General features: G+C 41.3%; 1 protein-coding gene across 1 annotated transcript in view; it reads right to left on the minus strand.

Moving 5' to 3' along the window:
* Positions 1-18299, minus strand: part of LOC115217639 (protein mono-ADP-ribosyltransferase PARP14-like) — a 231251-nt gene that overhangs the window by 173878 nt on the left and 39074 nt on the right. The window contains exon 5 of the mRNA XM_029787393.2: positions 10123-10302. Coding sequence (XP_029643253.2) covers positions 10123-10302 — 180 coding nt within the window. The remainder of the gene's footprint in view (positions 1-10122; positions 10303-18299) is intronic.

The raw sequence follows: 18299 nt of genomic DNA on the forward strand, positions 1-18299 counted from the left end.
TAATAGTAAAATAGAATTGAAAAATCTGTGAGTTTTCGGTCAGCCCATCTAAGATAAAATTAGAAAAATAAGTGACTGAGTGATAAACTTATATATATATTAGACTGAATGAGATAACAAAGCGAAGGGTTTGAGGATTTTTCTGGACATTTATACAGAAATAGTCCTACAGCTGTTTCTGGGATATTATGAATATCCCTTCATCAGAGACACTGTGAGAAAATATTTGCGTTCAGATTACTGTGAAAAAGGAGGTGATAGGGAATATAGAGGGAAATAAGAGAATGAAAGTAGAAATAAGATATACTAGTAGTATAGCCCGGCATTGCCTGGGATTAAGTTAGGATTATTAAGTTAATCAAGCACTTTGTTTCAAACCAAACTAAGTAACACTGACATCAAATTTGAGTGAAATCCATTGAAATTGGTAAATGTTTGACAATTTGATTGAGAAATCCCATAAAGAATTGATCTATCGATTTTTCCATTCATCAATTATTTTATTTTCTTGAAGAACTTAAAGCATTCAAAGATCCCATGAGTCTTAAGTGATGCTGGCATCAAGTTTGAACAAAATACGTCAAAACTGGTAAAAGTTATGGTTGAAAAAGGGGTGTAGCCAATTTTAGTGGGAAATCCTATAAGGAATCAGTTTATCAATTTTTCATCTTAATTGAATGGAAAACCCCATAAGAAATCAGTTTATTGATCTTTCACCCCAAATAGGACTTAACCGAACATTGCTGATTCAAAAAATCTATATTTATACTTTAAAGTTGGTTTTCATACCCAACCCAGTTCTGCAGAATCAGTGTTGCAACAGGAACGTATGGGTTGAGAGTTTGACCAGCAGAGGTGATCAGGTTGCACATGCCGGCCCTTTCAAACCCACCATCATCTAACTACCCTCTTGGCCCATAGGTTTGGAACCCTTCTGGCAAGGAAAATAGAATGCCCAAAAGGGCTCCCGATCAACTAAGCCTTAACCTAAGCTTAAGCTAACCTAGTGAAAGAGGGCTCAGGAGCCTATAAAAGGCAGCAACTAATCCTGACCTAGTCCTAACTCCTCCCAGGGGCACTACCAGTCAAGGCTGCATCGAAGATATGCATTGGAAAAGGTTGCTTCAGAGATCTGCATTGGAGAAGGTTGCATCGAAGGTTTGCATTGGAGATCTGCACACCGGGAACTGCAATCTGCGGAAGTTAAATGGCTTGTCTGACCCCAAGGAATAAAGATGCATCCTCGGAAACATTTTCCTCGCTCCCACATCCTGCAACAATGGTGGCCTTAAAAAAGGGAGGCGAAAGGGACTTGACTACCAAGCAGGTCCCGTTGCACTGTTTAGGCAGATAAAGTGTGTACTCTTTATCCCATTTGAGTTGTTGTTTTGAGGTGTTCCACTCATTGGAAGGTAGGTTTTTTTGAGGGGTGAGGATTAAAGCAGTGATTTATTTCTGGTATTATTATATCATAGAAGATTTTATGGCAGGAGATAAGTTTCAGCGAGGACTATCCTTTGTTTTGAGCCACAGAGTTGTCAATGATCTATCAGCTGTTCAGGTACAGCATTCGGTAAATTCCGTAAAAAAGTTTTTATTTATTTTTGAACTGGAAATGTACATTTCGTTTGATGTCAGTATAAAGTGAAAGAGAGAGAAAATGATGGGGTCATGTGTATATGTTGATGGTGGGGTGCAAGATAGAAAGTGTGTGTGTGGGAGAGAGAGAGAGAGAGAGAGTGACAGCATATATTTTTAAAATTTATTTTTCCTCACATCTTTTTTAAGTGAGTGATTGACTGAAAGAGAGTGTGTGTGATAGTGTAATGCCCCTCTCTCTCTCTCTCTCTCTCTCTCTCTCTCTCTCTCTCTCTCTCTCTCTCTCTTTCTCAGTCAAAGACACACTGAAAAAGATGTGAGAAAAAGTAAATAAATAAAATTTACGCTCTCTCTCTCTCACACACACACACATCAACACCAACACACACCTCTTCACCATTGCAAGAAGGGGACTTAACTCATGTTAGCAACCTTACATATTTCAGTGACGTTCAAAATTGCTAAAGGTTATGGTTGAAAATTGATTTTTACCATAATCTGCAGATGCCTCGGAAAAATAAGTTGACAAAAGCACAGCCATGATTGTGACCATTGTCCTCCTAAAATTGGAGCGACGTGCATGCTAATTTGTGGACGTGCATAAATTACATTCACATACACACACACACACACATACACACACATCCTGCCTTTTATAGATATAGATAAAGATATTGAAGTTGCAGTTCCACTATTTGAGGAAAATGGTGTATAGAAATGGTAAAAAAGTTTCCTGTAATGGTAAGTTCCAATGTGTGTGTGTGTGGGTGTACCCTTGACTTCACATCATGTGATTGTTGTAATTGAACATCATTGTCATAAAAGCAATGTCGTTTACTGCCATTTTTCCTTGAGAAAACACACCTGGTCATGGGGAAATGTTACATTTGCATGAAAACAGGTGAGGGTTGGCAACAGGAAAGGCATTCGGCCATAGAAAACCTACATAAACAAATTCCATCCAAATGATGCAAGTAGATGTTAAAAGATCCCCCCCCCCCTACTGCTGCAGATCAAAAGAGAAAAAAAAGTCATTAAAAAGAATTGCAATAAATTTAACTTTTTAGAGAAACTGAAAAGTCATTCACTTATTGAAAATGCCTTTTTTTGTATTGAACAATTTATAACTTCCTACTAAACGAGAGGGTACCCGAAAGAAACCAGAATTTGCAATATTATTTCATTTACTTAGTTTTACATGTTTACATGTTTGTCATCTTCAAAGTATTCTCTATTTCAGGCAATGCATTGGTCCAGGTGTGTTTTCCACTATTCAAAGCAGTGCTGGAATACTTGCAAAATGATGCCTTTTAACACCTCCATTGTTTTTTTTCCTTCACCTTTCCACATCTGTAAATTCCATAGCACCAGCTTTCATCACTAGTGACGATCTTTGAAAAATGGCCCAGATCATCTTCCAACTTTTCATTCAGTTCAAGACATGCATTCGGTCATGACTGCTTTTGATCTTCCATGAGCAAGTGAGGCACAAATTTTGCTATAACTCTTTTTATTTGCAATTCTTTATTCAAAATTCGTTGCCAGGAGATCCAGGACAGACCAGTCATATCAGCAAGTTTGTCAATTGTTCAGTGATGGTCCTAAAGGTTCAGTCCATGAATTTTCATAATGTTTTCATTCATTCAGAAGGTCAATGGCCATCCTGAATGAGGTTGGTCTTCAAGCAACAAGTGACAATTCCTAAAGTGTGGAAACCATTTGCATACTTGTGTTTTGCTCATGGCAGCTTCGTTGTGATATGTTTGAGACTTGGCAACTGTTTCGCCGCTTTCCCAGCAGAAAATAGAATTTTGTGGAAGCATGCTGTTTCTTTATTTCAGCCATTGCAAAAATTGATGAACAGGGGAGAAGCACTGCATAACAGAGACGAACCATGTGGCAATACAACTTCAATCGACAATGCTGGTTGGCAGGCTGATGCCTGAGGGTCGCATCAAGTGGCTTCTAGTAGCAGAAACCTGAACTACAATGAGTTTGACATACAAAGAATGTTTCAGGTTACTTTTGGGTACCCCTTTGTATGAGCAATAGTCAAGTTTGCATCGTATCAGATAAATGATCATAATTATCCCTTGTTATTTTTACAAGACAGGATTCACAGAGCGAGATAAGAGTATTTTACCAACAGCAATAAATTATCATTATTATTGTTACTATTATTGTTGTTGTTGTGTTATTGATGATGCTATGGCTGGACCTATTTATTGAGCTCTCTGTAAGCGGGTATTAATTGTTGTGTTTCGTGAATTTTGATCACTGTTTTGTTTGCTGAACCTTTTTTGGTGTGCAGAAGGGGTTCTTTTGTTAAAAGTTCCCCCTTTAGGGACGAATTTTAAACGTTTGGTCCTCTTTTCTACCAAAAAAAATTGTATTTGTTCTTCATTTTCACGAAAAACAATATGGAGTCTATCATGGAGGGGAGTGTTTCTGGCTGTTGTAACAGCCAGTACACTGTTGATATTCCCTCTTCACAGCACTAGCAGGAACAGCAGTACCAACACCACCACCACCACCATTAACAACAAACACTAAGAATTCAGCACCAACTCCACCACCATGAACACAGATAACACAGAAAAGAAAAAAAAATCAATGACTACAAGCAAACCAGACAAACGTGGTTTCACATCAGCCACTGAACAAACAAAATAAAAAAATGAATTTTACTTTAGATGAGATAAAAGATGCAAAGGAGCTGTTAAGGAGAGATGGGAACAATGTCCTCCTTAACATCCCACAGAATTTAATAGGAGACACAAACAAAAAGACCATAACTTATAAAGTTTTGAACATAAAAAAGAAACTAGTTGAACAGGCCACTCAACAACAGTTGGAGGTCATTCTAAAGCCTATATGAAAACAAAAGACCTATGTGACATAAGGAAGATACTTCGGCACCATGGAAATGCAATTTGCAACAGAAGAAGAAGCAAAACAGCATTCCACAGGTCAGGGGTTGGAGCTCCTTGTTCAAACTGAACAAGAGGCCTTAAATTCAATCCCTCCCCATGCTGGTGTTGGCTAAAGGGTTAGTTGCCAAAGCTTTTTTTCTTTAGGGCAGGAGAACCTGGGGTGGCCTTGGTCACCACAGAAATAGCATGTAGGCCTTCTACCCTCCACAGCCACATGTAGTCTGAATCTGAGGGTAGAAGGCCTAGGTGCTATTTCTGTGGTGACCAAGGCCACCCCAGGTTCTCCTGCCTAAAGAAAAAAAGCTTAGGTGACTAGCCCTTTTGCCAACACCAGCACCGGGGAACCTCCAGTATAGCAGCAGCAGCACCAACAGCAGATACAATGGCAGCAGGAACCAGTGGTCACAACATCATCAACACCATCACCATCACCAACACCAACACTGCCTGCAGTCGTTGCCAAGGCACCACCAATACCAAAAACAAAGATACCAGCCAAGAAGCAGCAGCAAATGAACCCCAACAAAACCAAAACCCAGAGAAAATCCCCCTTCCCGACCCAAACATCTCAGAATGTTTCAGTACTGAAGTTGAGAGAGAGGAGTGGCACACAGTCCACACCCACCACTCCAAGAAGAGAAAGAAAAAGACTAAAGAGATCATCATCATCATCATCATCGTTTAGCGTCTGCTTTCCATGCTGGCATGGGTTGGATGGTTCAACTGGAGTCTGGGAAGCCAGAAGGCTGCACCAGGCTCCAGTCTGATCTGGCAGTGTTTCTACAGCTGGATGCCCTTCCTAACGCCAACCACTCCGTGAGTGTAGTGGGTGCTTTTTACGTGCCAGACGAGTCTGGCAAACGGCCACGATCGGATGGTGCTTTTTATGTGCCACCGGCACAGGGGCCAGGCGAGGCTGGCAACAGCCACGATCGGATGGTGCTTTTTACGTGCCACCAGCATGGGGGCCAGGTGAGGCTGGCAACGGCCACGAATGGATGGTGCTTTTTACGTGCCACCGGCACGGGTAGAAGAAAAAAGGGGGAGGTGCAAAGAAGAGGAACTTCCCAACAGCAGTATCATACACACACACAACAACCACCAACAACATCACCACCACCTCCACCAGTACTACCACCTCAAACACTAACACAATGTACAGCATAAACAGACTCCACAAATACCACCAGCCTCACAGCCATCAACACAGATGATATATACCCAATAACATATCTATACAACTATGCAGACACCACACTAGCAGACTTTGTCTGCCCAACACACAATGCACCACCATCACTCATGCAAATTGTAAAACTCACCCAAAACACATACACCAAATTGAAATGAAACTTCTCAAATGTTGTTGGGGCTTTCCAAAAGACCCTTACAAGAAGACTTTTTAAAAATTTTGTAGAAGCCCCCACACCAAAGACTAAGGAGGCCACCCTACCAGACAACAGTGGTTAGTAGAGCTTTTCTCCAACCTAAATATTTATTTTTAGCAGGATAGATTGTATAAATCTCAGGGGCCTCGTGTTACCTTGGAAACAAGATCACCTTTTAAATGATCTGAAGTCCCTTAGTGTAGACGTAGTAGCCATTAGTGAATCCAGACTATCCGACTTGTGGGGACCCATCAGCCTTTCTGGTGGATACAAGGTTTTTCTATCTCCATGTCGGCCAGGAGGGGGAAGTGGTGGTACAGTGGTACTTTTCCAGAAAGGTCTAGATCTGAAAATAAAGACAGACTTCCTGGATCCAGAAGGTAAGTTGGTGGGCGTAGATGTGAACAGCAGTGACAGCAGTACCTTCAGACTGGTGGCCGTCTATGCTCCGACAGGGGCAGGGCGGTCTGATTACTTCAAGCATCTGGACGTCCAGGGCAAGTCGCAGACTTTAGTATTAGTAGGGGATTGGAATGCTGTCTTAGATGGACGTTTTGCTTGCATGGGTCTATCTGATAGGAGAGGTGTGTGCAAAAGCCTCAAAAACCTGCTCACATGTTTTCAGTTTTCTGACAGGTACCGACTGGATTACCTGAATGTGCCAATGTGAACTTGGGCAAATCACATCAGGTCATCTAGATCATATCTAGATAGAGTATTCAGTAGGCCAGTAGATAAGGATAGTATAGTTTGTCCACAATTTCACTTGGTTACACAGACCACAAACTCGTGATCTGTATGGTTGACCTAGATAGGCTTTGTAGACAGGGTCACGGTTACTGGAAGCTAAACATCATTACCAGCATGTCAAGCTTACAGAGACTAGATTAGCATTTTAGTTAAGAGGGCGTTGATGGGCAAAAGTTTCAACAACAACTGGTAGTTTGCTCTTAAAAGGGCAATTAGAGTAGAATCAATTGGGTTTAGCAAGGCTTTAGCAGTATAGAGAAATAAAATAGAGGGAGATTTAGTTAGAGAGTTAGATGAGGCACTTAAGACAGGCATCTCAACAGACATGTTGGCAGTGATGTTGGCCCTCGACCAATTTTTTGATGCCAAACATGAAGGCTGCATTATCAGAGCTAAGGCACATTCACTAAGTGGGGAGGAGACGAAAGCCACCCAAGATGCCTGAGTGACAGAGACAAAACATGGCAACAAAGCAACCATTCAGTTATTGGTGGACCAGAATGGGCACGAGGTGTTCAAACTGAAGCAGATGAATGTGGATTTCAGCAGCGTTTTGTTCAACTGTTCGGGATGAATAGTAGGACAGATAACAAGGTAGACCTCGGTGTCTACCTGGACAGCCTGCTGCAACTCTTGGCAAGCAAGGCAGAGTACTGCAAAAGGCCAATAACAACTACAGAGATATAGGAAGTGATGAAGAACTGCATTAGAGGTAGATCACCAGGTTTGGATGGTCTGTCTACGAGTTTTATATTTCGATACCAGACTTGTTTACAGGCCTCTTAGCAGACGTCTACTGCAACTGGCAGCATAATGGGAGAATTCCTACTTGTCTGTCGAGGGGCAGTGGAACTGTGGAGAAAGGACTCAAACAAAGGGGACACTATAGAAAATTTCAGGACTATCACTCTGCTCAATGCAGAGTTGAAGATTTTGGTCAAGGTGTTAGCCAAGCTGGTTCACACTTGTCGTGGACAAGCTAGTTGGCAAGATGCAAACATGTGCCATCCCAACCAGGACCATTCCCGACAACCTGCACCTAATGTGCTACATGATAGAGAGAGTGAGTAATGAAGCTAGCATGGGTGGGGCTCTGATCAAATAAGATCAATATAAAGCCTTGAATAGGGTTGACCATCAATACTTAGCAGCTGTCCTCAAGGCAACCGGGTTCGGTCTGATTTTCCATGATTGGACCAATCACTGCTTTGTACAGAACATCTACTCAGTTGTTCAGGTGAATGGTTACCTGTCAGAGCCATTCAGTATCTTGCACTTGGTCTGTCAAAGGTGCCTTCTCTCCCCACTTCTCTATGTACTGACTCTGGAGCCACTATTGCAGAAGTTGGAGACTTTGAGAGGCGTCCCATGTAATCTAGGATGTGGGAGAAATGCGTCTGCTTATCCTGACGATGTCGCCATCATAGCATTGAGCCACAGGCATGTAGACCTGATTGGTGACACACTAGAAGAATATGAAACAGTGACAGAAGCAAAAATTAAAGTCAGTGGGCTTACAATGCATTATGATGTCCAACAGTGTTGTGGGTCACTGAACAGACAGCCCGGTTAAATTGCTTGGGGTCTGATTTGGTCCAGACCTCCAGGTGGAGAAAAACTGGGATGAGGTGACAAGGGTAGCCAATCTCACCCAGAAATGGACTGAGACGAAGCTGTCCCTGAAAGGTCAAGCCAAGGTGGCAAAAGCATACATCGCATCTGTCATCTATTACCACTTGACCATTGTCCTTTGCCCTATTTGCTTGTTGACCCAGCTGGTGCACTTGCTCTTCTGCTTTCTGTAGAAGGGGCGCATTCTACTGGTCAGGCACTCCATCTGCTGTCAACAGCTGCTAAATGGAGGGCTGGGCATGCTGTGGTTGCTGATGCAGAGACATGTACTCAGGCTCCTTGATGGTGAGCAGGTGTAGTTGCCATTTATAAGACTCACTTTTCCATGGCTCCTCTCTTTGACTGAGATGCAAATCAGGATTAGGCATAGACCAAGAAGAGGCGCTTGGCACTTCAAGAGCCATCAAGTACTCACAGCTCTCCACCAGGTGGGCAATGCAGTCGGTAGTAATTCCACACTAGTGTTCTATAGAGGGCTAGTGCAACTATATTCTTGGAAAAACTGTAGGTGTTAACAAGGATCAACTAACTGGTCCATTCCGGAGAGCTTTCGAGCCTGGGCCTATGAATAACTTCCAGAAATCCTTTGCCTAGCAGTGCTACCAAGGGACACTTCCTGTTCAGGATAAACTCTACAAGCACAGAAGTGCCATCAGCTGGGCCTGATGAGGTACATGCACAATGATGAAACGGTTTTGCACACCCTTGTCCAGTGCCCATGTATTGCTGACCTGTGGGTTTATGTCAAACACCTGCTATTGCATGTGACACGGATCCAGCCATCAGCTGAATCCATAGTGAAGATTGCCCCGCCAACTGGCAGGCAGTTTTTATTTGTCTTGTGGCTGTAGCAAAAGAGGTAACATGATGTACTTGTCTGAAAGGGCTAAAGTCAGACACTTTCCACTTTGGCCAAGCCCTCATAAACTTCTTCAAGTTTCACTTGAAGAGGAAAGTGAGGGTGGAGAGAGAAGTGTTGCCTTCTAGCAAGTTTGTTGTAAGGTGGGTGAATGTTGGAAGAATGGCCAGTGTGAAAGGACTAATTCTGAGTATACACCTGTGAAAAAATTAAAGGCACTTGTGGCTTTTGTGAGTTTTTCCACAAGGACCTTTAAAGCACCTCCCCTTTTGGAAGTTTTCTTTAGTTTAACTTTTTAATGTTATATATATTGTTTACACAATGAAAACCTTTTGTCTCGTCTTGTATTGTCTTTTATGTTCTGTCATGTCATTTTATGTTGTTTTATGTAAGCCCTTGTGGCTAATAAAAGAATGCATCATCATCATCATCATCCTTGTTTTCACATCCATTATTCCTTGCTTGCATGGGTCAGATTAGTTTATTGAGGCAGACTTTCTATAGCTGGATGCTCTTCCTGATGCTGACCCTCACCTGTTTCCAAGCAAGGTAATATTTCCCCCTGGCCAGACATGGTTTCCACAGAAGACAGGAAACAAACAACCTCACTTGTATGCTGGGGATGCTCGTTTACAGCCATCACATGATGTCAAGACAAGAGTACAAACACACACAGTACAAATATGAGGGTCCCTTGTATCAGTTTCCATCTCCCAAACCAGTTGATAAGGCTTTGGTTGGCTCAGGGCCATACTAGAAGATATTTTCTTGAGTTGCTTTACATTGGGAATCAACATGGTTAGAAATGAATCTTTTTAACCACAAATCCATGGCTGTGCCCATAAACCAATAATAGGAATCAGATAAAAGTTGACTGAAGGAGGAGGAAAAAATCTTAATTAACACCTGAAATAAATCATTTAAATTTTCACTAAAATATCAAACAAATAACAAGTCCTACCTCTTCTTTTACTGATTCCAAACACTGTTTCTAGATGATGCCTAAAAGCTCTGATTACTTCCTTCCGTACGTCAATCAAACAAATATGTTTTATTTTAGAATTTGAGTGAGTATCAAGATATTCCTTTATAGCTGTTACTGTACATTTGGTTCCTTCTTCTATGGGTATACCAAAAATACCTGTTATAAATAAAATATACAACATATTTAATCCAACAAATGTTCTTACTCAAAATATATATAATTAACCTTTGATATTATTGCAGTAATTTATCAGCTGCAATACCAAGAAACAATACAATTCCATCATTTAGAAGAAGATTCTTTAATGGACAGGGGGGAACTTTCTAGGTGCAATACCATGGCCATTGATGACCGGGAAGTGGGGTCTTTACCCCCATTAATATACAATGGTATTTAATAAGAACTAACTTTGTTTCTCTCTTGTTGAACACATTTCTTTTCTTTGTTGTTTGTTCAGTTAAATAATAATAATAATAATAATAATGGAAGAAGTTGGAAGAAGTTCAAAACTTTTGGAAAAGGATTTGGAGTGACAAGAAGACGTACAACATAAATGCAGACTGGATTATACAAACTGAAGGATCCTACCAAAATTTACAACAACAAGCATGGGAAGACATCACAATAGCAGACCTAAGAAAGGCACTCACAAAGGCCCATAATTGGAAATCCCCCGGTAAAGATAGGGTGCCGAATTTCTGGCTCGCATCGCTCCCATGCGCACACGGTAAGCTAGTTCAGCTGCTCAATGGAATTATGAGAGACCCAAAGAAAACACCTGAATGGTTAGCAAGTGGTATTACTTACCTACTCCCAAAGAATAACGAAACCAACCTCTCAAAAAACTACCGGCCTATAACTTGTCTATCCACCACGTATAAAGTCCTAACATCTATCCTGGCGGAGAAAACATATGCATTCATGGAGAAGAACGATATTTTCCCCATTGAACAAAAAGGGTGCCGCCGAGGCTCTTACGGATGCAAAGATCAACTGCTAATTAATCGTATGATCCTTGAGAACTGTCACAACAAGCACAGAAATCTCAGCTCCGCATGGATTGACTATAAAAAGGCCTTCGACAGTATACCGCATCCATGGATCTTGAGATCGCTGGACATCTTCAAAATTTCCCCTGTGATTTCAAACTTCCTGAAGCACAATATGTCGTTGTGGAATACGAATCTCCAATTATACCACTCTATTGGAGTACTTGCCTCAGAAAATATAAACATCAACTGTGGAATTTTTCAAGGTGACTCACATTCACCTTTAATATTCTGCATAGCCCTAATACCCCTTACAAGTGAATTAAACAGAACAGGGTATGGGTATAAAATTGCCAATAAAAAAATAAGCCATCTATTTTATATGGATGACTTAAAACTCTATGGTAAAGACAATAATGAACTTGAAGGCCTATTGCGCACTGTGAAAGCATCAGCGATGACATCGGGATGGAGTTTGGACTTGAGAAGTGTGCCAAGGCCACTTTCCAGAAAGGGAAAGTGAAGACCACAAATTCAGTCGTGTTAGATGTTGACACAGTCATAAGAGAGCTTGAGCAAGAACAAACATACAAATATTTAGGGATAAATGAAGGCTCTGGTATTCAGCATGCAAGCATGAAAGAGAAGATCAGGAAGGAATGTTATAGGAGAGTTCGTGCAGTCCTGAAATCTGAACTAAATGCACGTAACAAGGTGTTAGTTATAAATTCCTTAGCAGTTCCAGTTGTTACTTATAGCTACAATGTATTGAACTGGAATATGAGTGAAGTAAAGAATATAGATAGGAAAATACGCAAGCTGCTGAGTTGTAATAGGATGCACCACCCAAAGGCAGACGTAGATCGCCTTTACCTTCCCAGAGCCCAAGGAGGTCGAGGCCTGATCCAATTTGAACTAGCTTACAAAACAACCACAATTGGACTGGCCAAATATCTCAAAATAACGAATGACTGGATGCTAAAGCTCGTGGAATATCACGAGAGACGAAAGAAGCTTTATTCTATCATAAAGGAAAGCAAAAAATTTGCTATTGATCTCGTGCAGGATACCCAAACTGAACAACCCGAGGGAAGTACGGCAACTATTGTTGCAAAGAAGGTAAAAATAATGGCAACGAAAAAAGCGCACGAGCAATTGGCTGATAGGTGGGAGGAGAAAACTCTGCACGGCAAATATGTGGCCCGCAGCAAACAAGCTGATGTTGACCAGAAGCAAACCCATCAGTGGCTACGGAGCTCAGGGCTAAAAGCAGAGAGCGAAGGTTTCATCCTGGCTGCTCAAGATCAAAGCCTATTAACCCGGAACTACCAGGCCAATGTGATGAAAAATGGAGCAGACCCAAAATGCCAATTCTGCAATGACATGATTGAAACAGTGGACCACCTAATCTCTGGATGTAAAGTCTTAGCACCAGTGGAGTATAAATTAAGACATGACAGAGTTGGCCAATATCTACACTGGCTAATAAGTCGGCATTACAATATCAAAACTGCCAACAAGTGGTATAATCACCACCCTGAGGCTGTAACTGAAGGAGAAAATGTAACCATTCTGTGGGACTTTCCAGTACATACAGACCGAACCATCAAGGCCAATAAGCCAGATGTTGTGAAAGAAGTGCAAAAGATTGTCTTAACTGGTACATCACACGTATTGAGAAGAGCATTGTCGATGTGAGAACTGTTGCTGCTCATGTATTTTAATTTAACTAAGAAAAAAAAAAATGAACGAACTATTGAGTTTGGTTTAATGGCCTACCAATGCATACTATGAGTTTCTTTGCCCTAGGAGTCGGGAAGACACTCGGCAACAAATGGAAGCAAATTTGAAAGAAGAAAAAAAAAAAATAATAATAATAATAATAATAATAATAATCTTTTTAATGTCTCCTTTTCCATGCTTCAGGTGGAATTGGTTGAGGCAAATCTTCTATGTCTAAGTGACATTCCCGTCACCCAACACCACACCAAGGAAGTTAATATTGCCCCATGGCCAGACATGTTTTCATTGTAGACTGGAAATGGATGACACTGCTTGTATGATGGTGATCCTTGTTTACAAATATCATGTGATTAAAAGACAAACAGATACTAACACAGTCACACATACACAAATTTGCATGTATATGTACATACAAACATATACACACATATATATATATATATATATATATATATATATATATATATGCATATACATACATATACATATATGTATGTATGTATATATTGATTTTATTCTGAGATAGGATAAAATTTTTTCAAAAAGAATTCCATCAAGTGTCCAGCATATTAAAGTACTTTTAAGGTGAAAATTATAAACAATTACAAATAATGGCATAAGGAAAATCATTCTATGCCAATAGGCTAAGAAATAGACTTTAAATCATCAATCACCACATACAATATACATCACTATAAAATAAACATTGTGCTGAATTGATTCAGCACAATGTGTATTTTATATGCATGTGTGTGTGTGTGTGTGGTGATTGATGATTTAAATCTATTTGCATATTGGCTTAGAATTTTTTCCTTATGCCCTTATAATTGTTTATATATATATATATCATCATCATCATATATATATATATATACACACACACACACACACGTGTGCATGTATATATATATATATATATATGTATACACGTGTACATGCCACTTTAAAAGCACTAGCGCTGGTGCCACATGAAAAGCCCCCAATATACTTTGCGGAGTGGTGGCCATTAGGAAGGGCATAAAGTCATAGAAAGCAAACCAAAAGAGACAATGGAGCCTGGTGCAGCCCCTGGCCTTACCAGTTTTCAGTCAAACTATCCAACCCATGCCAGCATAGAAAATGGGTTTTAAATAATGATGATGATGATGATAATGATGAGGGTGTGGGTGGTATTCATTTCCAGGGTGACTGTATCAGAAAGAAATAAAACAATGTTTTTATTAGCAAAGTAACTAGTTGTAAAACCTCAAGAAGCAATGGAAAGTAGCAGATATTCTGATGCTGCACCAATGACCAGCTGGTGGAAGATCTGCCTAGTGTTAAACTAGTAGTAACATAGAGCGGCCACTTTAATGTGGCAATGAACTTCAGTGTTTCTATTTTTGGAGATATATTCATCAAATTTGGGTCAGTTTGTCTTCATGACATGTTCTGTTGATTTCAAATGATGAACCTGCCTTTGATCTCAATGACAGCCTCCGGGCAACCTCAGATCTGGTCGCAGGACTTTGTCACTATCTCCCAAGCTGTAGCATCTTGCTGCAACACATACAGCATCCCTGTAGCTACCTGGTTAATCCATGGCTTCCCTACTTTGCTCAGAACACGGATGTAGCCGTCAGTGTTCAGCCTGAGGCTCTCGGGGAAGAAGTAGGGTGGCATGATATCACCTTCACTGCTGATAACACTAAAGTCCATGACTGCCGCTGGAAATGTCTTCTGCATTCCTCTTGGATGAGACAGTAAGTCACCTGTTGTTCTGGGAGTTGGTCTTCTGGTCTTGGCAGAAATTCTCTTCTCATCAGAGAAGCACCACAAAATGTCTCGCTCCAGCAGCTGTTTCAACTTGTTGATCAACTTCTTGGTGTGTTTCAGTCACTTTCCCTGAATTGTCTTTGACAGAAATTGTCCTTTCGTCATCTCTTGTATGAAAAGTAGCAAATATTCTTCAGCAGCACCAGCCTGATGAGCTTTTCATTCACACCTTTCTACCATGTAACGGCACTGATTCAACTGCTGGGATCATTGTTGATGATCTCCTAAATTCCAGCATTCTGGAATCATGGATTTTACTCACTGCTGTCACCTCATAGTTGAATCCTGTATCTTCCAGCTCCTTTCTGACATTCTCCATCATCCTTCTACTGACATTGAGGATGTCTGAAATCTTGTTTGTCTTTCTATCATGGATTCCAAGCAGAACTCCTTGCCTCCTCCACAAATGGGGGTGGTTCAAAATTTTCCATAGTCAATTATTTGGCAAAAAGTAAATTTTAAAAATGGTTACTGTATTTTTAAAAGAAAAAAAACTGACAATGAAAGTCAAACAACATATATGTAAAATTAACAGTTGAAAATTGCACCACACCTCTTGCACACTCACAATTTACTTCCGCCTCAAAATCCACAAACCTAACAACCCTGGCCACCTCCATCATCTCTACCTGCAACTACCCCACCAAACTCATCTCCAGATATCTTGACCTTTGACCAAACCCCCAGCCTCACACATCCACACTCCTTTGTCTGGCCGAACTTGTCCTCTCACTTAGCTGCTTCTCGATCGTGGATGATTTTTACCAGCAGTCTCAGGAAAGGCCATGGGAACAAGATTGGGCCCCAACTATGCAAAACTGTTCATTAGCTACATTGAGGCCCAAATATTCTCAAGTTTCACTGGTCCCACTCTCGAATTATACGGTTGTTATATTGACGACTGTATTGGTGCAACCTCACTCTCCCGTGAACAACTAGACTCCTTCCTCTCTTTTGTCAAATCTTTCCATCCCACCATCTACTTTTCCTGCACTATTTCCAACACTTCAGTTGCCTTTCTTGACATTTTGGTCAGTATTCATCACTCCACTCTCACCACCTCCATCCACTACAAACACACCGACTCACACTCATACCTAAACTTCTCCTCCCACCCTAAACACACCAAGCTCTCCATCCCCTATTCTCAATTCCCCCATCTACACAGACCATGACTTTGAGACTCAGTCTCAACTCATGGCTCACCACTTTATCCTACATGGATATTCCCTCACCACCACCCACACCACTGTGGACTGTGGATCTGCTCTCTCCTCCCTGCACCTGCCCCACTGTCACCTGTCTCTTGATTCTTCTTATCTACCCCCCACCACCCTACCTCTCCAACACACCATTCTCTGAGCCTTCAGGCGACTCCAGTCCGACTCCTCCACTTCGCCCATCTTACCTAACCGACCCCTCCCCTCCTTCAAACGAGCGCACAACCTACAAGACCTCTTGGTCCACAGCTTCTTCTCTAACCCAATCTCCCAACCCGCCTCGTTCCTCTGCTCCCACCCATGCTGCCGCACTTTCCCTTACCTCTCCAACACCACCCTCCTCACAGGCACCCATCATCGATCCTGTTATATCACTCACTCCTCCACCTGCCCTTCTAACAACGTCATCTACTACATCTCCTCCTCTCTCTGTCCTTCTCTATACATCAGTCAAACGGGATGCCGCTTGGCTGACCGGTTCATGGAACACTTCCGAGACATCAGACTTGGCAATGACACCCCAGTCTCACGCCATTTCCACTCTACTGGTCATTCTTTACAACACCTCTCTGTGTTCAGATTGACCTTGCACAAGGGCCATTTGGACTCCCATCTTCGCCATGAACAGGGATTAATCTTCTCTCTTCGCTCGCTCCTTCCCTCACCTTTCTTCCTCTCACACCTACTTCCTCCCCCATTTCTCCTCTCTTGCTCTGACACTTCCCCTCTTCACTCCTACCCACCTTCTCCCTTCCACCCTCTTCCTTTATCGTCACCCCCTCCCTCATTACCCCCACCCCTACACTTTCCAACTCCACCATCCCTATACATCGTATCCCACCCCACCCCATCCCTTAGACCCCCCACCCACACCACACTTCACACCACCATACCAAACCACATCACACCACCCCTGCATACACTAGCACTGACCACTTCCCAGCACCCAGTACACACGTCGGGTTTACCAGCCCCCTTCCACACACACATACACGCTCTCACATACACATGCACGCGCATCTTCGTTTTGGGATCACCACAACTTTATTATCTCCCTTTCTTCCTGTGTGACCCCGCTGTCCGGCATTCGCCATGACAGATTGCTAGCCACTAAACCTTTTTCATTTTCTCTCCCTGTTTATTTCTGTGTTCCTTCCTGTCAAAGAGCGTAGGCTCAAAACGTAAGACTTTCTCACTTCCCAAGTGTTAAACTAATACATCTGTTTGTTGTTTACACACCCATCTTTTGTTTTTTTGTAAATTCTCACTATATATATATATGTGTGTGTGTGTGTCTGTGTGTGTGTGTGTGTGTATGTATGAGTTAGAGGTTAAGTAACCATCTAAGTATTTATAACCAATTGTTTACTAATGCAGGGCAATATCGCAACTGAATATTAGGTATGAGTGATGGTAAATTAGAAATTTACCCAGGATTTATAAGGCAAATAAGAAAATGGAGAGGATAAACAATTGACAGACATCAGCCAGTAAACATTCAATTATGTCTATTTATTAATTGATTACTATTACTTTTACTATTTCTGTTATATTATTTTTATTTTATTTTACCCCATTATTTTAACTTCTTTTCCTACATGTTAGTTTCCTAACATTTGGACTCTCTGAAGAAGCCTTAGGGCTCAACCACTGTCCAATCACTGTCCAATGTTTGTTCATCCCTGTTTATCACTGACATGATGAGGATAACTTGGAAGATTTGGCAGCCTCATCGTAGAAACGGCTGTAAGAGTTTAGTATTTGTACACCCATCTATTATTATTCATTCATTTCTATATACATATCCGTTTACATATTTATTGACTTATTTCATTTGTTTACTTGCATCACTTACACATATTTGTAATCAATAAATAGATATAATTGAATGTTTACAGAATGATGTCTGTCGATTGTTTATCCTCTCTACTTTCTTATTTGCCTTATATATACATACCCGTGCCAGTGGAGCGCTAACAGCTCCATCCATGCAGGATCACTGCCAGAGCAGCTGTCTGGCTTCCATGCCGGTGGCACATGAAGAGCACCATTTGAGCATGATCGTTACCTGCGTTGCCTTACTAGCACCCACTACACTCTCAGAGTGGTTGGCGTTAGGAAGAGCATCCAGCTGTAGAAACTCTGCCAGATCAAGACTGGAGCCTGGTGCAGCCATCTGGTTCACCAGTCCTCAGACAAATCGTCCAATACATGCTAGCATGGAAAGGGGACGTTAGATGATGATGACAATGATGATATATATATATATATAAAATATGTATTTTTTCAATGTATACAAATAACATGGAAAAAATAAATGAATAGTTACCAGGGTAGCAAAAATTCACATAAGTACTAAGGATATTACATCTTACTTATAAAGGTA

The sequence above is a fragment of the Octopus sinensis genome, linkage group LG1 (assembly GCF_006345805.1).
Source record: "Octopus sinensis linkage group LG1, ASM634580v1, whole genome shotgun sequence".
NCBI lineage: Eukaryota > Metazoa > Mollusca > Cephalopoda > Octopoda > Octopodidae > Octopus > Octopus sinensis.